The sequence below is a fragment of the Lolium perenne genome, chromosome 2, assembly GCF_019359855.2.
Source record: "Lolium perenne isolate Kyuss_39 chromosome 2, Kyuss_2.0, whole genome shotgun sequence".
Taxonomy (NCBI): Eukaryota; Viridiplantae; Streptophyta; class Magnoliopsida; order Poales; family Poaceae; genus Lolium; species Lolium perenne.
In genome coordinates, this window is record NC_067245.2 from 262,063,118 (window position 1) to 262,078,336 (window position 15,219).

Below are 15,219 nucleotides of genomic sequence, written 5' to 3' on the forward strand. Positions count from 1 at the left end.
ATGGGGACGCCGTATCAGACATGCATGGATCCTCCAACGTGAAATCTCTGCCGTGCCCTGACTTTGGGTCGCTGACATGTGGGCGCCATATCTAGCAGGCTCCACTTGTCAAAGACTCAAAGGTAGAGTTCACTACATCATAACATCATGAGATACCCTCCAGCACTTCTATAAGACACCAATGTGATAAACCTGTTAAACATCCAACCACATGTTATTCATTTCTTTACGGCCTTCATGCGTGTGCTCAAGAAAATGTCACCGTCAGAACCAGCAACAAGGAGAGCAGTCGTCTGTACTCCCTCTATGCCAAAGTATAGTACCTATAAGAATTCTCTGAAGTCAAATTGTATAAACTTTGATCAAGTTTATACAAAAAAAAATCTAGAATGTCAAATCCAATGCCGTTTAATTCACCATGAGGTATATTTTAATATGGCATACATTCGGTATTGTAGATAATGAATAAGTTTCTCAATAAACTTGATCAAAATTAGTAAAGCTTGACATTCGTGAAACCAATACGCACTATTATGGCAAGGAGGAAGTTGGTACGAAAAGCAGCGAGAAGTACGAGCCTTAATTTGAAGCTGCAACCTCCATGGAAACAAAGCTTCGCCCAGGCCACGCTCCCACTATCACTCACGGACTCACGCTGTCGATCCAAACGGGAGCAGAGACTTCATTGCCCACCGTCCAAATAATCGAGTAAAATAACATCAGCTGAACTGATGGAAGCCAGTACGTGTATAAATACCCCAGTACTAGTATGTATATCCTCCGAGCTAAGCTAGTACCCAGAGAGATCGTGTCAAGAGAAACCAAGAGCGAAGGAGAAAGGAGTGGCAGACTGGCAGTGTGCTTGCCGGTAGAGCGGGACTGATGGCGCTGCGCGACGTGCTGCGGACGGTGGCGCAGACGCCGCACCGGCTGCGGAGGAGGGCGCTGGTGACGTGCACGCCGGAGCAGGAGCTGAGCGAGGTGCGCGACAGGTCCGGCCCGCGCATGGCGCGCCGGCTCGAGTGGTACGACCTCGTGGGCCTCGGCGTCGGCGGGATGCTCGGCGCGGGCGTTTTCGTCACCACCGGCCGGGTAGCTCGCGACACCGCCGGGCCCGCCGTGTTCGTGTCCTACGTCGTCGCCGGCGTCTCCGCGCTGCTTTCGTCATTCTGCTACGCGGAGTTCGCCGTCCGCGTCCCCGTCGCCGGCGGCGCCTTCAGCTACCTCAGAGTGACCTTCGGTACGTCACGACATAATCATGAAATCCGCAGCTAATTAACAACTGATTCATTGTCCAAACGGCCGGCCAAGGAGCATTCCAATGCAAAATGTGAAGTTGTCAATTTAGAGGCCTCATCAATTTATCGTTTTTGCTGGCTGGCTGGCCGGCCGGCTCGCGACGTACGTACGATCAGGTGAGTTCGTGGGGTTCTTCGGGGGAGCCAACATCCTGATGGAGTACGTGCTGTCCAACGCGGCGGTGGCCAGGAGCTTCACGGACTACCTGGCCTCGACGTGCGGCGTCACGGAGCCGGACGCGTGGAGGATCGAGGTGGATGGCATCGCCAGCGGCTACAATGCGCTGGACGTCCCCGCCGTCGCGCTCATCCTCCTCCTTACTCTATGCCTCTGCTACAGGTCTGTTCAATGTCCATAGCTACTCCTGTGCAGGAACCTCCGAGTCCGAGCTAAGCGTGCTCTGTGCATGCAGTACCAAGGAGAGCTCGATGCTGAACATGGTGCTCACGGCGTTCCACCTGCTCTTCTTCGCCTTCATCATCGTCGCCGGCTTCTGGAACGGCAGCGCAAGCAACCTCGTGAGGCCTGGCGGTCTGACGCCCTACGGCGCTCGGGGCGTGCTCGACGGCGCCGCCGTCGTCTACTTCAGCTACATCGGGTACGACTCAGCGTCTACCATGGCCGAGGAGATCCGTGACCCTGCACGCGCGCTCCCCGTGGGCATCGCCGGCTCCGTGCTCGTCGTCTCCGTGCTCTACTGCCTAATGTCCCTCGCGCTCTGCGTCATGCTGCCCTACAACGAGATCGCGGAGACCGCGCCATTCTCGTCCGCATTCAGGGAGAAGGCCGGGTGGAAGTGGGCAAGCAGCATCGTCGGGACCGGCGCCAGCATCGGCATCGTGGCGTCCCTACTGGTGGCCATGATGGGGCAGGCGAGGTACCTGTGCGTCATCGCCAGGGCAAGGCTGGTGCCGGCGTGGCTGGCCAAGGTCCACCCTTCCACCGGCACTCCTATGAACGCCACCATCTTTCTAGGTACTATATCTTATGAGAGTGGTGCTAATTTATCTATTACTCCATCGGTCTGCGTCCGTAGAAGATGTCTTAGATTTTTCTAAAGTTGGATGTACATAGACACTGTTTAGCGTATAGATACATTCGAATTTAGATAAATTTAAGACATCTTTTTATGGACAATGGAAGAACTAACTTGTGTATCTGCCGAACCTAATCTCCCACTTAATGGGCATAAGTAGCTAGAGGGCTAGCATCAATTAATCTGTAACCTATGCTGTAAGATAGTACAGGCTACATATCTAAATCTAAAAGTAAAAAACACTTAGTAGAATACACAATGTACACTGACCGAGAAAACTGTAGTGTTCTGTATTAGTAGGAGCTAGCTTCCCCACTTAATTTAGTGGAGTCAACGTTCAAAAGTTTTGCAAGGATGTCAATCATAGATGTAAAAGAGCATGTACAAGGTCATTCACGTTACTTCTCGTACTTCCAATACATACGCTACATTCTTGTTAACATACTACTACTATCTAGCATCCTTCTTAGTTCTTACCGTTGAGACCTGTCCATATCCAGGATTATGCACGGCAACAATCGCCCTCTTCACTGAGCTGCAGATAGTGTTCGAGATGATATCAATCGGAACCCTTCTGGCATTCTACCTGGTGGCAAACGCACTCATCTACAACCGGTATGCGAAGCTCGGCACAACCCGGCCGCTTCATGTCCTCCTATTCCTGTTGCTCCTAACGCTGAGCTCAATCGGCTTCTCCCTCTCGAGAAGGATCGACGGGCGGTGGCGATGGGGGATGGCGTTGTTTGGCGCTGTTTCAGTGGCGGTCATCACAATCTTCCACTGGACAGCGCGGCAGGATGTGGCCGAGCCATCTGCGGAGTGGACAGTTCCTATGATGCCATGGCCAGCTGCTGCATCTGTCTTTCTCAATGTGTTCCTGATGACCACCCTCAAGTTGAGGTCCTTTCAGAGGTTTGGGATCTGGAGCTTTGTGATCACAATCTTCTATGTGTGTTATGGGGTGCATTCCACATATACTGCAGAGGAAAATGAAGCTGTCAATGCGATGATTCATCATGCCAACGTGGACATATCTTAGCATTAGCAGCATAATAATAATAATTTGACATAGTAAGACTTACTTGGGAGCTCACCAGGCTCAGCAGTTACACCGCCTTGGAAATGTTCTTTAGCCTAAAGAAGATGTGGGCGAAGGAGGGGTTGCTTTAGCTTAGGTTAACCCCTTCCTTTCCTGCTTTTGTGCTTGCTCACTTGCTAAAACTATTGGCTTGTAAGTTGCTTTCTCTCTTTTCAAATATGCAGGATAGTGCAAGGCATGCGGTTGCTCAATAAAAGATCTGTAATTCACCTATTTTAAGCATTTACATAACGATTTCTAGATGCTGGAAACTATCAAGTATTGGCATGATGATCAAGTTGCCTTGGCTACAAGTTGCTTTGTTTCCCTTGTAAAGGACTTACAAGGTCCCCATTTAATAAACAGAACAACATTTCCTTGTTTTACATGCATATTTTGTTTACAGGTGTAAACAGGAAATGAGAGTGCAAAAGAGATAGTAATTAAATTGGCTAGCAATGTTCCTTACATGTGTCGAGCAGGCTAGCAATGTTCAAGTCATTGATGCTTGAAGGCTGCCCATTTCTTCTTTATTTAAAATAACAATTAGTTCCTTCTACATGGTCCTTTCGTTTTACCTTTCAAAAGGAATATGATACATTTCTTAGAAAAAATTAAACTAAGAAAGCAACAAGATTTGTCCCTGATTAGTGTCACTAACTAATTTGCTATAATGCTCCGTCTAAGCATTTATTTGCTCCTTCAGTTCTTCGATACAAATTTTCGATGCTAATTTGCAAAAGGAAAATAGATTTACTACAGCAACATGTTGACTGGAGTATACTTCCTAAGCATTGTGTGACACTCTTCCAAGATAACAACGGTAACAGTTCAGATTCTGCCTCAAGTTATCACCCGGTATAAAACAGTTTAATGCTTAAATCAAATGTTACCTCGACACCTGTTCAGCAAATGATGTCACAAATTCAGACACTTTTCCCACATCAATCATGACAGAATGTTCATTGCAAAGAATCAAATAGCTATATTCACATTATAAATAAAAAGAGACTCGAGTTACTTCAAAAAGACGATTCTGTTTAGTTTTAAAACATTAGCATATTCGTGGAATATTCGACACAAAGCGGTCCTCACAAGTCGCAAGATTCAGAAAAATAGCTTTCGAAAAAATATTAGACAAACCTACACAATTCTTAATATACACAATCTTATCAAGAACTGAAGGACCAAACACGACAAGCTTGGAAGTAAAGCCGAGCATCATGGAGCAATTTCCTGCGCTTACAAAATCAGCATACCACATCGAGTCAATGTGCAAACCTGAATTTTTTTCCATTTCTTGCTAGTCATCTCTAGTGTTGCTCAGTTGTTGAACAGGCCAGGGCAGGTAATAAAGGATGGATGCAAGCATGTAAGGACCACACACTTTAATGGTGGTCCTAAGTTATACTTAAGTGACACTTGCCTTCATCTGCAGCAAATTGACCGCACAAAAGTATTAGATTGCACTGATACAATCCTTTTCAGTACAAAACATATAACTTTCAAGTAGCCATAGTTCTCATTGGATACAAAGATTCTAAGCAGCAAAAAGAATGTGCCAGATCATGGAACACCATTTTCAGCAGACACTGAACTTATAACTCACCTGAGAGCATGAAACTAGGAAATGTTTCTGGTGATTCTAAGCAGCAAAAAAAATGTAACAGATCATGGAATATCTACAATATTTTCAGCAGCAACTGAATTTATAGCTCACCTGGGAGCATGAACTAATAAATAATTCCAGTAAGTTGAATAATCCATTGAAACATGCCCACGGAATCATATGCAATCGCTGAATTATTGCTGTCATGAATGATATCTATTTATTCAAATTCCTATGAAGGATACATCTAGCAAACCGACATACGATTGTGGCAAGCCTTGAATCAGAAAATAACAGTTATGGACAATATCTAACATCTAAAAAGTACATATTTCCAATAGAAAATGGAACAGTTACAGACAATACTAAAAGATCAAACGAGGCAGTACGTATGCCAGTACCAGCAATAATAATTTGCTGCCGAGTCTCGCTTCCACTTGACTTATTCTCCCCATTTGTTCATTTTATGGCGTATGAAAATTCCACATGGATGAACAGCCATTAGACAAATGAGGCACGCACAAGTGAGAGGGAAAAAGGAGGAATAGCATTAAAGCAGTAATATATAGGAAAAGCGGTAAAGAAGTCCAACATTGGTTAGTGATGAACGAATCCATGCATTCATGTACACTAACACAAAAACGGGGCACATAACTATATTTAGGAACGAAATGAAATGAAGAAAAAAATAACAGCAAGAGGATGGTCATTAGTATGAACGATCCAGATAATCCCCCTTTTATAAAAGGCGGTCAACAAAGGATGGCCTCAAGGGCGAAGACAGCCTATGAGCACCATCAGGAATCTCAATGAAACATCTATGCACAAGCAAGTGTAAACAATTTCAAGGGGAGCTGGGAGCAGAACATTCACCTTTTGTGTCATGCCATAAGACGACCGTCAGTTTCCAGGTAGAATGGAACCTGACTTAAAAGAAGAGCCTCACTGCACCATAACATGAAGTGACTTCTGAATGTGGCTACTTACACTGTGCAATATTTCACATGGGGAGAGGAGGATTACAAATTAGTCCACGAACCAATTTGTAATGGAACTCAGCATATATTTCGTGAGTGAGTTCTTCTAAGAAATAAGGTGGGGCAATAGGTGACTCTTCATATATTTCATTCTTTTTTTTTTGTCAATATTGTTAGAGTTGAAAGCAACTACTGATGCCAATTGAGCCCCTGTTCAAGAGGAAAGATTTTGTTCGTGTAACGTTTTTAGCAGTTCTAATACTGCATGCTTGACTTCTATGATTAAAAGAAAGTGGAACTCCATTTATGTTTATAGGGTATAAATAACAACTAAATGTGCCGGTTTGTGAATTTGATACTTGGTAGTTTAACTGGATGATATAAAGAATATGTATAGATAGGCAATTTCTTCTTTTACTTCAACTGAAATAAAACACTTTTTGTAACTAAAACAGCCACGGACAGACAATTTTATTGCCAAATGGGTGTTGGAAAGACTCTGACAGAACATCACAATATAGAAACACAGAAAAGGAGAACAAGACCTTGGGAAATAGGTTCAGAAGAGAAAAGAAAGAAAGACACAAAAAAAGAACTGAAGCGCTTTTTTTCAGGCTTATTTGCTTGAGCTGTAAAGAAAATAGTAACATAATAGAGATTTCAAGACTAGTGAGTTCAGCACTACATCTAATAGAGATACATATCAACTTTGATGATATATAGGCCATTATTCAAAGAGAATAAGCTAGCGGGATACTGAATGTTTGCAATGTCCCAAAAGCAAAACTAACTACGGTGCACATTGAGATCCACACAATACCAAATCATGCATAACTATGATGACATCCTGACTAGAGTTACTAAGATGGGGCCATAGAATGGAGCAAGCATAGGCACACCAGAAGTGCAGGTTAGCCAAATTTATAAACGGAGCATAGTTTTTCACTAAATTAATTAATTTTTGAAATATAAAGTTGAAGTCATTCACTAAAGCAAATTAATTCTTGTATGCTTTGTTTAAACTCTTAATTTATAAAAATAACGATTGAAGCGTAGAGTTGTATCAGTGAATCATGAATTTGTTGAGTAATTACTGTATTGAGCCGATAGTTGACCAAACTAGCCATCAAATTTAACTACTATTAGCTTGGTTATTTCAAGTTAGATAGTACTATATATTACAAAACTGAAATATATAATCCGGTTAAAGTTTTTACTAAAGTTCATACAGTAAACCCTAAAGTTGTACAGCAACACCATGTCCAGTGCATATCTTCTTGTTCCGCGTCCATTGTAAGTGTTAGTGCTTTGCATAAACTATAGCCAAACAGAGGGAACATATGGGTATTCATTCAGCATGGTCAGAAATTATACCTGTGACAGGTGACAAACATAGTTTCCAGAAATCCGTGTTTTACAGTTGATACCTTCACTGCAAACAGAGAGGAGGTGGAGACACACAACAAGCAAGCTCAACTAAACAACGAAGAGGAACCACTATTTGTTTTCTATCAGAAGGAGCGCTTCTGCTTGGATGATACAGAAAACTATACAAGAGAGTAAAAAAAAACAGCGAGAATTGCTCTACACCAATCTACACATGTACGACCATGATCCATGAGAAGACATAAGGCATGAGGTACACACATATGGACAGATCTGACACCTCAACTTGAAGAGATCTCGAGAGGGGCGGGGGACAGGCAGACACCTTTGCGCCGGGCAGCGGCAGGGGCTTCAGTCCAGGGCGTCGACGATGCGGCCAACGAGGCCCTCGAGGAGGCGGCGCTGCGCGTCGAGCTGGCGGAGCGCCATGTCCATGCGCATCCGCTGCGCCTCCCTGTCCGCCTCCATCCTGCGCAGCTCGGCGCGCACGAAGCCGTCCCCGATGGCCCTGAGCGCCTGCGCCACGTCGCCCTCAGCCTCGTCGTATGCGGTGTCCCGGTGTTTGCGCTTCTTGGGCGGGGAGGGGGAGGGGAGCGGGGAGGCGGGCGGCGGTGGGGAGGGGGAGTGGGAGCGGGAGGGGGAGGAGGAGGGGTCGTCGAGCAGATCTATGCCGTCGAGGACGGGGCAGGGGCGGCGCTTCTTGGATCGGAGCCGGCGGCGGAGCTTCTCGACCTTGTGGCGGCACTGGCGGGCGGTCTTGGAGGGCGTGGCGGCGGCGGCGACGGCGGCCCAGTCGGCGGAGGTGAGGTGCGCGCGGCCGACGGCGAGGCGGCGCGCCGTGTAGGCGCGCGCGAGGGCCTGGGTCTCCTCCGGGGTCCAGCACGGCGGCGGCACGCGGCGGCCGGCCGCGTGGGTCGGGGGGGACGGGGGAGGGGAGGCCATGGCGTGGTGGTGGTGGCGGAGGGCGGGGTTGGGACGGGGATTATAATGGAGGAGGAGGAGGAGTCATGGTTAGGCGGCTAGAGGTGGTGGGCGGCGGTGCGCGGGGCGGGCGGCAGCGGCGGCGGCGCCTACCGCGGGGCTGTGGGGTTAACGCACCCTTGACCATCTGCACCGCCGCGCGCGCGCGAGGGCTCGGCTTTTCTTTTCTTTGGAGCCGTCGGATCTGGAATTTGGGATGATCGAGCGGCGCAGGCTCAAGGATAACTTTTATATGGGAATAAAAAAGAATAGTTCCTTTGGGAGATGAGATGAGTGCGGAGGCGTGCAGTTGGGCGCGCGCGGCGGCATTGCGGTGCGACCTGACCGGGTCCGGCTACACGGAGGTGGCGTGCGCGGCGCGGCGGCTGCTGCGGCGGGCGTGACCGCGTGTTGATGGCGAGCGAGGAGACGCCGACGCGTCCGTCCATGGTGATGGTGGCTGGCCCGTGTCGCATCGCATGGGTCACGTCACATGCGACGAGGCCGCTTGCCGCGATAGCAACGCCGCCTGATTCGGTTGGAAAAATACAAAACAAACCTCAAATCTTATAACTTTCAACTTTTTAAATTGACACACTGAACTTCTTAATCTCGGTCTATTTGGGACTCCGAGAAAGTTACAATCCTGATCGGGATTACATTGTACTTTCACTGACACGTGGATCCTACTTTTTTTCCTCCGGATCAAACCACACATTTCATTAATCAAAAAAGCAACACATGTGAAAATTAAAAAGAAAAACCGGAATAAAATGATTATCCAAAATTTGCAGATAAAATTCTAAAAAATCAAAAAATTGCAAAATGACCCCTGGTTTTCTACAACCACTGCGCGGATGTGGTGCGTGGTCGGCGCGGATGGAGGCTTTGCCCTCGGATCTTCCATTCCAGCCACGCCCCGACGGCGCTCGATGCTTGTACGCAGTGGCGGAGCCAGGATTTGAATTGAGCCGGGTCGAACAAATAAGCACTAAATTTCTTTGGAGCAAAAAATCACATGTAATCAACAAAAAATGGTGCAAACTGATGCATTGATCATATTTCACCGAGTAGAAGTACAAACTGACTAAAAAACAAGAACTATATACAAAAGTGCTACATTTTGAGGAGATATTACCATACCATTAAGTTGAATCCATGCTAGGAAGTCGAAATCCACGAGGAAGATGACCTCTACGGTTACTGTAGGCATGAAAACGAAGCATAATCTTCTTGTCATCAATTTGTGCAAATATCTCTTTCTCAACATAGCAAATCATCAAATCATTGAGCCAATCATCCCCTATCTTGTTTCGAAGATCGGATTTTATAATCTTCATGGCCGAGAAAACCTTCTCTACTGATGCTGTTGCCACAGGCAATGTCAAAGCTAGTGTAATAAGGCGGTAGACCAATGGAAATGTCAAATGATATCTTTTCTGAACCAACTTGAGAGAAAGATCACTCAAACTATCACAAGCACTGAACTCAGGAGTTCTCTTCATGACATCAACATATATGTTTAGTTCATCAACCAATAGACAAGCATTAACATATGAGAATTGTGAGAGTATGATAATTGAGTTGTGGGAGTATGAGAAAGAATTGTGAGAGTATGACTAACCTCACCATCACAACCATTTGCTCTTTAACTGATACATCACGAGACTCGTCAACAAGTAGAGAGAAACAAGCATTTCCGAGCTCACTCATAATGACATGTGTAATCTCTTCTGCACATGCTTGCACTATATCTTTTTGGATATCAGGAGATGTTAATTGACAATTGCCAGGAGCATTCTCATTGATCACATCAGCTACATCCTTGCATCTTGCACCATACCAATCCAACATCTCACGGAAATTCCCCTTGTTCAAGGAAGTGCTAGACTCGTCATTCCCACGAAAAGCTAGACCTTGGTCAAGTAGAAATCTGACAACACCCACAACAGCCCTCAAACGAATCTCATATTCAATATGCGATTTTTCTTCATGAGAAACAAGAGCATATGCAACACTTTGCTTTTTATTTCTGAAATCTTCACAACTATTTCTTGCATTGTTGTGAAAGCTCGTTGGTCCACCCACATGATCCCTGAAATTTTCCGATGCTTTCTTCCAATTTGTAAACCCCGACTTTGTGAAAACATCCGATCCAAAGTGGTTACCATTGTTTGAAGATTTGAAAAGAAAACAATAAAAACAAAATGCAGCATTCTTCTCCATACTATACTCTAACCAATCATACTTGCTATACCATGCTTCTAGAAATGATCGCTTATCCGAATTTTTGGGATAACTATGATCAACTAAACGATTACGACCTCTCGACAAATATGCCCATCGCATTTTATCTCTAATTTCAGGGGTACCATATGACTCAATTGGTCTCCGAATTCCAGGATCGGGAACCACATTTGCTAGATCAAAGATTTCCGGAACATTTGCCTACAACAATAAAAATAAAACAAACTACGAGGAAACAAACTAGACAAATATGTATCAAAAGTCAAGAAAAATGGGGGAAATTCAACCTCTGTGCATGCCCTCTTGCGTGCTTCTTCTTCTGCTGCCTCAGTGGCCTCCCCTTCTTCGATCCAGGCAGCCAGGTCAGCCTCGTCGCTGGAGTCCATCGAAGACGGCCGCCGGAACAGGGGCGCCAGTCTTTGCGGCAGCGCCGTGGAGCACGAGACCTGGAGATGGAGAGGAGCGGGGGCGAGAGCAGAGACAATGGCCGTGGAGCTTTGAGATCTTTGAGAGAGGGCGGCCGTCGAGACGAGCGAACGGCGCCGGCGTGCGGCGTGTCGAGCGAGCGAGGGCGGCGCCGGGATCGAGCGACGAGGCGCCGCGGCGCGCGTCTTGGAGAGCAGCGAGGGCGGCGCAGGATCGAGCGACGGCGCCGGCGTGCGGCGTGCTGGAGCGAGCGAGGGAGCCGGGAGCGAGCGATGGCGGCGGCGTGCAGGAGCGAGCGATTAGGTCAGGCTCGGGGGCTCGGGGCGTCTCCGTTCGTTGCGTGCGGGACATGGGAATTGGCGATGGGATTTTTTTCCACAAAAACTGAGCCGGGTCGGCTGCCCAGGCTCGACCCGGTGTTGGCTCCGCCAATGCTTGTATGGACGCCGTCTTGCCCACGACGAGGTCGCGAGGAGATGGAGGAGGTTTTGGGGCGGCGTACAGTAGTACGATAGGGGTGGCGGTGTGTTGTGATGTAGGGTGTGGAGGTGGTGGCACTTAGTGGTTGACTCGATAAACCGGAGGTGGGAGTTTAGAGATTGCAAGTTAGAGGTTCATTTAGCTTTTCCAAGATCAAGCTTTGTTTGGACTTCTTCCCCCGGTGGGGACGCGAGAAAGAGATGCTTGGGCCCGTTTGGGTGGTGCGACCTGCGCGGTGGTTCAAGCGTGCTCTTGCACGGTTTGGGGTGGGGGGACGTTCCTGCCCCGCGTGGGCGTGTTTGACGGGGCCGCACGGCGTCGTGCGTGGCGCGGCTGCCGAGCAGGCACGACGGAGACCCACGCACGCATGACATGGTCCGGATCCTGCTTGACGATTCAGCCGTGCAGCTGCAGCGTACAGTAGTGCAAGACCATTCCAAAGTCTTCTTAGTTTTACACAGAAAACATGAGGGCCATGAAGTCTAAATACGAAGAGCGCGATTCGAAAAAGAAAAGAAAACTGCGAAAAGCGCTTTTGGTAGCACGTAGACGGTCCGGCCAGGCCCTGATTCGGACGAAACCTGGAGTTCCATTACCCGCGTGCTCCGTTGAGTTTCTAGCGAGCCACCCTCTACGTGTGCTCAAACGATGCAAAAAGGCAGAACTCCCCGTGTCAGCGCGGCCAACCATGGCGCATGTGGAAGATGTCGTGCATCGAAAAAGGGGGCGGGAGAAATTCCGTCACCTCCCGTCAAAACCTACCTTATTCTTCACTTCACGCTCATCGCCGGAACCACAAAGCACCTTTTCCCCCTTCAAGCCTTAGTAGACAGTGCCTCACATCCTCCGTTGAGCGTTGTCGAGAGTACTGCCTCGTCGTCGTGGAGATGTCCGTCTGGACGCCAAAGTCACCATGCCGAGCTGGAATGACGTCGAGAGTTCGACTTCGTCGCTCCTACAGGTTGGTTCTAAATTCCCCCAAAAAAAATTGTAGGGTTACGGTTCGTTACTGATTTGGGTTTTTCCGCTAGGACCTGCGTTAAACTCGAATCGGTTTCAATTTCATGTGTACTAGGACCTCCCAGACATTGACTATGCTCTAGACTTCATCGAAGACCCCTCATTCTGCGGCATAGCACATGATTTGTCCCTAGGTGTGCCACGGGCACAAGCTTGAGACTCAGCAACAGATTCTACCTTTGTCCAATGCAAAATGTAAGCCTCCGAATTTAGTTTTCTCGGTTATTAGCAAATCCATGTTTACTCTGCATTGTCTGCACATCCAAACTTTGTTCATTGTAGCTATATGTGACCAAGTTGTATTGTTATATGCAGAAGGTTGAGAACTGTTGGATTTGTGGGTTGGGTGGATCAAGAAAGGCCGTTGACAGCGAAAAATGCTCTCGGAAAACTTTGGAGAATATATCATAACTACATCAGTGGAAGGATCAACGAGAGGGCCGACAATACAAAGTTGATGAAGATAACTGCTGAGAATACTCTCGTTGAAGTGAAGAAAGTGCTAGATGATGATGAGAAAATGGCTATGAAGGAGAACTTGGCCCGGACTAAGAACAACACTTCAACTGTTAAGGAGTTGGAGCAGACGTAGAGGACGAAGAGGAAGCAGTTGAAGGATAAGATTCATATGCTCAAGCAAGTGCAGAAAACTCAAGCGGAGATTATGAAGGTGAGACAGAATGATTAGGATCATGAAAATGAGGCTATGAAGGAGCAAAAGAGAAAGCTTAAGTACATCGTCTCATCTATTTATAAACAGAGGGGTACATCCAAATTTAAATAATTTTACGCCATCCTTTCCAGGATGGAGGGAGTATTTATATTTCCAAAATGCATACATGATACACAATTTTTAGCATAATAGAAGAAAAAAGTGGAGAAAAGCATATAACTTGTGCTCCTCCATCCCATGAAACATGTCTTAACTTTGTCCAAATTTGGAGAGCAGGAGTATAAAAAAATAAATTGTCTAAGCAACAATACACAGAAAAGGTTTAACCAAACACTCTTAACAGCATGCCAAACACCATAAACTAATGGCACAGAACAGGCAGAGATATTATACAGCATGACATAGGTTCACGCTGAACAGTTATGTCATCAACTCATGAATCCCATCGAAATGATTATTGGTATAGCTGAAAGATAATACGGAGTACAAAACAAAGCTGATATGTGACCAAGGAAATCCCAAACAAGCAACAGCAGGATCAAAGATCATGCACGTGTTAGCATCATGTTGTCCTTGAAAAATGTTCCACGCTTACAGTGATAATAAAAAAGGAAACAGAAAAATAACCCACTGCTGAATACCACCTGAAGCAGCTCAAGAAACTGCAGTACAAGGCTGAACAACAATTGCACAGCTGCATTACCTAACCTATGCTCAAGCTCTTCGGAGAAGCACAACCTATAGAAGCGGCAGTGCTTGCAACAGTTTTCGAATTTGCACTCAGGCAACATAGGAAAAATACAACAATGTTCAAACTGTATTAGTACGAAATTCAACTGACAAGAAACAGTAGCAGCAGCACTCAAGCTGAGAAGGCTACAATGATAAAGCGTCCCATATAAGCATTGTATAAGCTCAAGATATGCTTAGATGACAGCATTCATGGTAAGTTCAAGACAAGCTTGGACATTGCAAATAACTTGAGAGGCAACTACAGAAAAGCCATGGAAATTGCACTATATATAACTCAATTCAAAATTGTTCAATGTGACCATAGTATCCAATATATGTACAGTGTATTAAGTAGCAAGCATCAACTTAAGATTATATGAAATGAAGATTACGTTAGAATAACTCAAATAGTAAAAAAAATTGCAAGAGCAAATATGGGATTTCGAAGATTAGATAGCGTACAAAATGATAATCATTAACTGATTTTAGATCGTGACAAACATTTTGCTCTTTATGATCTCAACTTCTCAAGCTATATTGTATTTTGCCCTAAAAAAGTTACTGTATTTTTGTCCTAAAAACAGTTGGCCTAACTGTAATGTTCCAATTTACAATTTAATGTTCATTCCCAACAACTGAGAGAAATTCTGAACTCCAGAAGCCACAATGCAAAACTTAAACCAAGTGTTCGCCATTGCCATAACAAAGAAAAATGCTTTGATATGCAAATCTTGAAATTAGTAGTCACGACCTTTGTCCACAAAATCAACCACCCTCTCACCCTCCTCCATTTTCATCATATACACCAGATCAACAAAGCTAGCTGGTGATGGTTCCTTCCCTTTCCTCCACCTTCAAATACAATGGTACCCTCCCCCAGTTTGCTGAATAGCCTAAACTTTACATGCACTATTGGTAACCTATGCAGCTTAATAAGATCTGAGAACATAATTGTTGTTGATTTCAGTCAAGGAATCCTATTTCAACAAAAATTGAACACTGGATGATAGCTGACCAAGAGCTCAGTAGGAAATAATGTTTTGTTTCTGAAGACTGACAAAGCTATCTCAATGCTGCATCGGCCAAGACTGCATACCAAGCCCTCTTTCCAGGAGTATCCAAACCAAGAATGCTTAACTCTGACATCCAGATTTAATTGTTAATGTCACTTGTTCAACCATCCCAGTTGATGCAGGTGATTACAGCACCTCATTGTTACAGTGCAGAGAAGGATGAGTATTACTAAAGTTGATCAGGTTTATTGCAGCTCTATGCAGCCTGTACATTTGAAGAACT

The 15,219-nt window shown here is 45.9% G+C and overlaps 2 protein-coding genes and 1 long non-coding RNA gene across 5 annotated transcripts; 1 reads left to right on the top strand and 2 right to left on the bottom strand.

Annotated features, from left to right (window-relative positions):
- Positions 1–632: 632 nt before the first annotated feature.
- Positions 633–3,647, top strand: LOC127335790 (cationic amino acid transporter 6, chloroplastic). 3 transcript variants are annotated; one of them, XM_051362524.2, is made up of 5 exons: positions 633–1,240; positions 1,416–1,638; positions 1,712–2,274; positions 2,836–2,950; positions 3,041–3,647. In XM_051362524.2, the coding sequence occupies exons 1-5, from the start codon at positions 883–885 to the stop codon at positions 3,372–3,374; spliced, it is 1,593 nt and encodes a 530-aa protein (XP_051218484.1). In that variant the 5' UTR covers positions 633–882; the 3' UTR covers positions 3,375–3,647. The 3 variants fall into 3 exon arrangements, with proteins under 3 accessions (XP_051218484.1, XP_051218485.1, XP_051218483.1); XM_051362525.2 differs by having other exon boundaries at positions 3,044–3,647; XM_051362523.2 differs by having other exon boundaries at positions 634–1,240; positions 2,836–3,647.
- LOC127335792 (uncharacterized) lies at positions 2,680–3,550 on the bottom strand. Its single transcript, XR_007873002.2, has 2 exons — positions 3,418–3,550; positions 2,680–3,312 (listed from the first exon to the last, which is right to left on the bottom strand). It is a non-coding gene; the product is annotated as an uncharacterized lncRNA (long non-coding RNA).
- A 3,729-nt stretch (positions 3,648–7,376) lies between the features above and the next one.
- LOC127335791 (uncharacterized) lies at positions 7,377–8,673 on the bottom strand. Its single transcript, XM_051362526.2, has one exon. The coding sequence runs from the start codon at positions 8,325–8,327 to the stop codon at positions 7,737–7,739; it is 591 nt and encodes a 196-aa protein (XP_051218486.1). The 5' UTR covers positions 8,328–8,673; the 3' UTR covers positions 7,377–7,736.
- Positions 8,674–15,219: the final 6,546 nt, after the last annotated feature.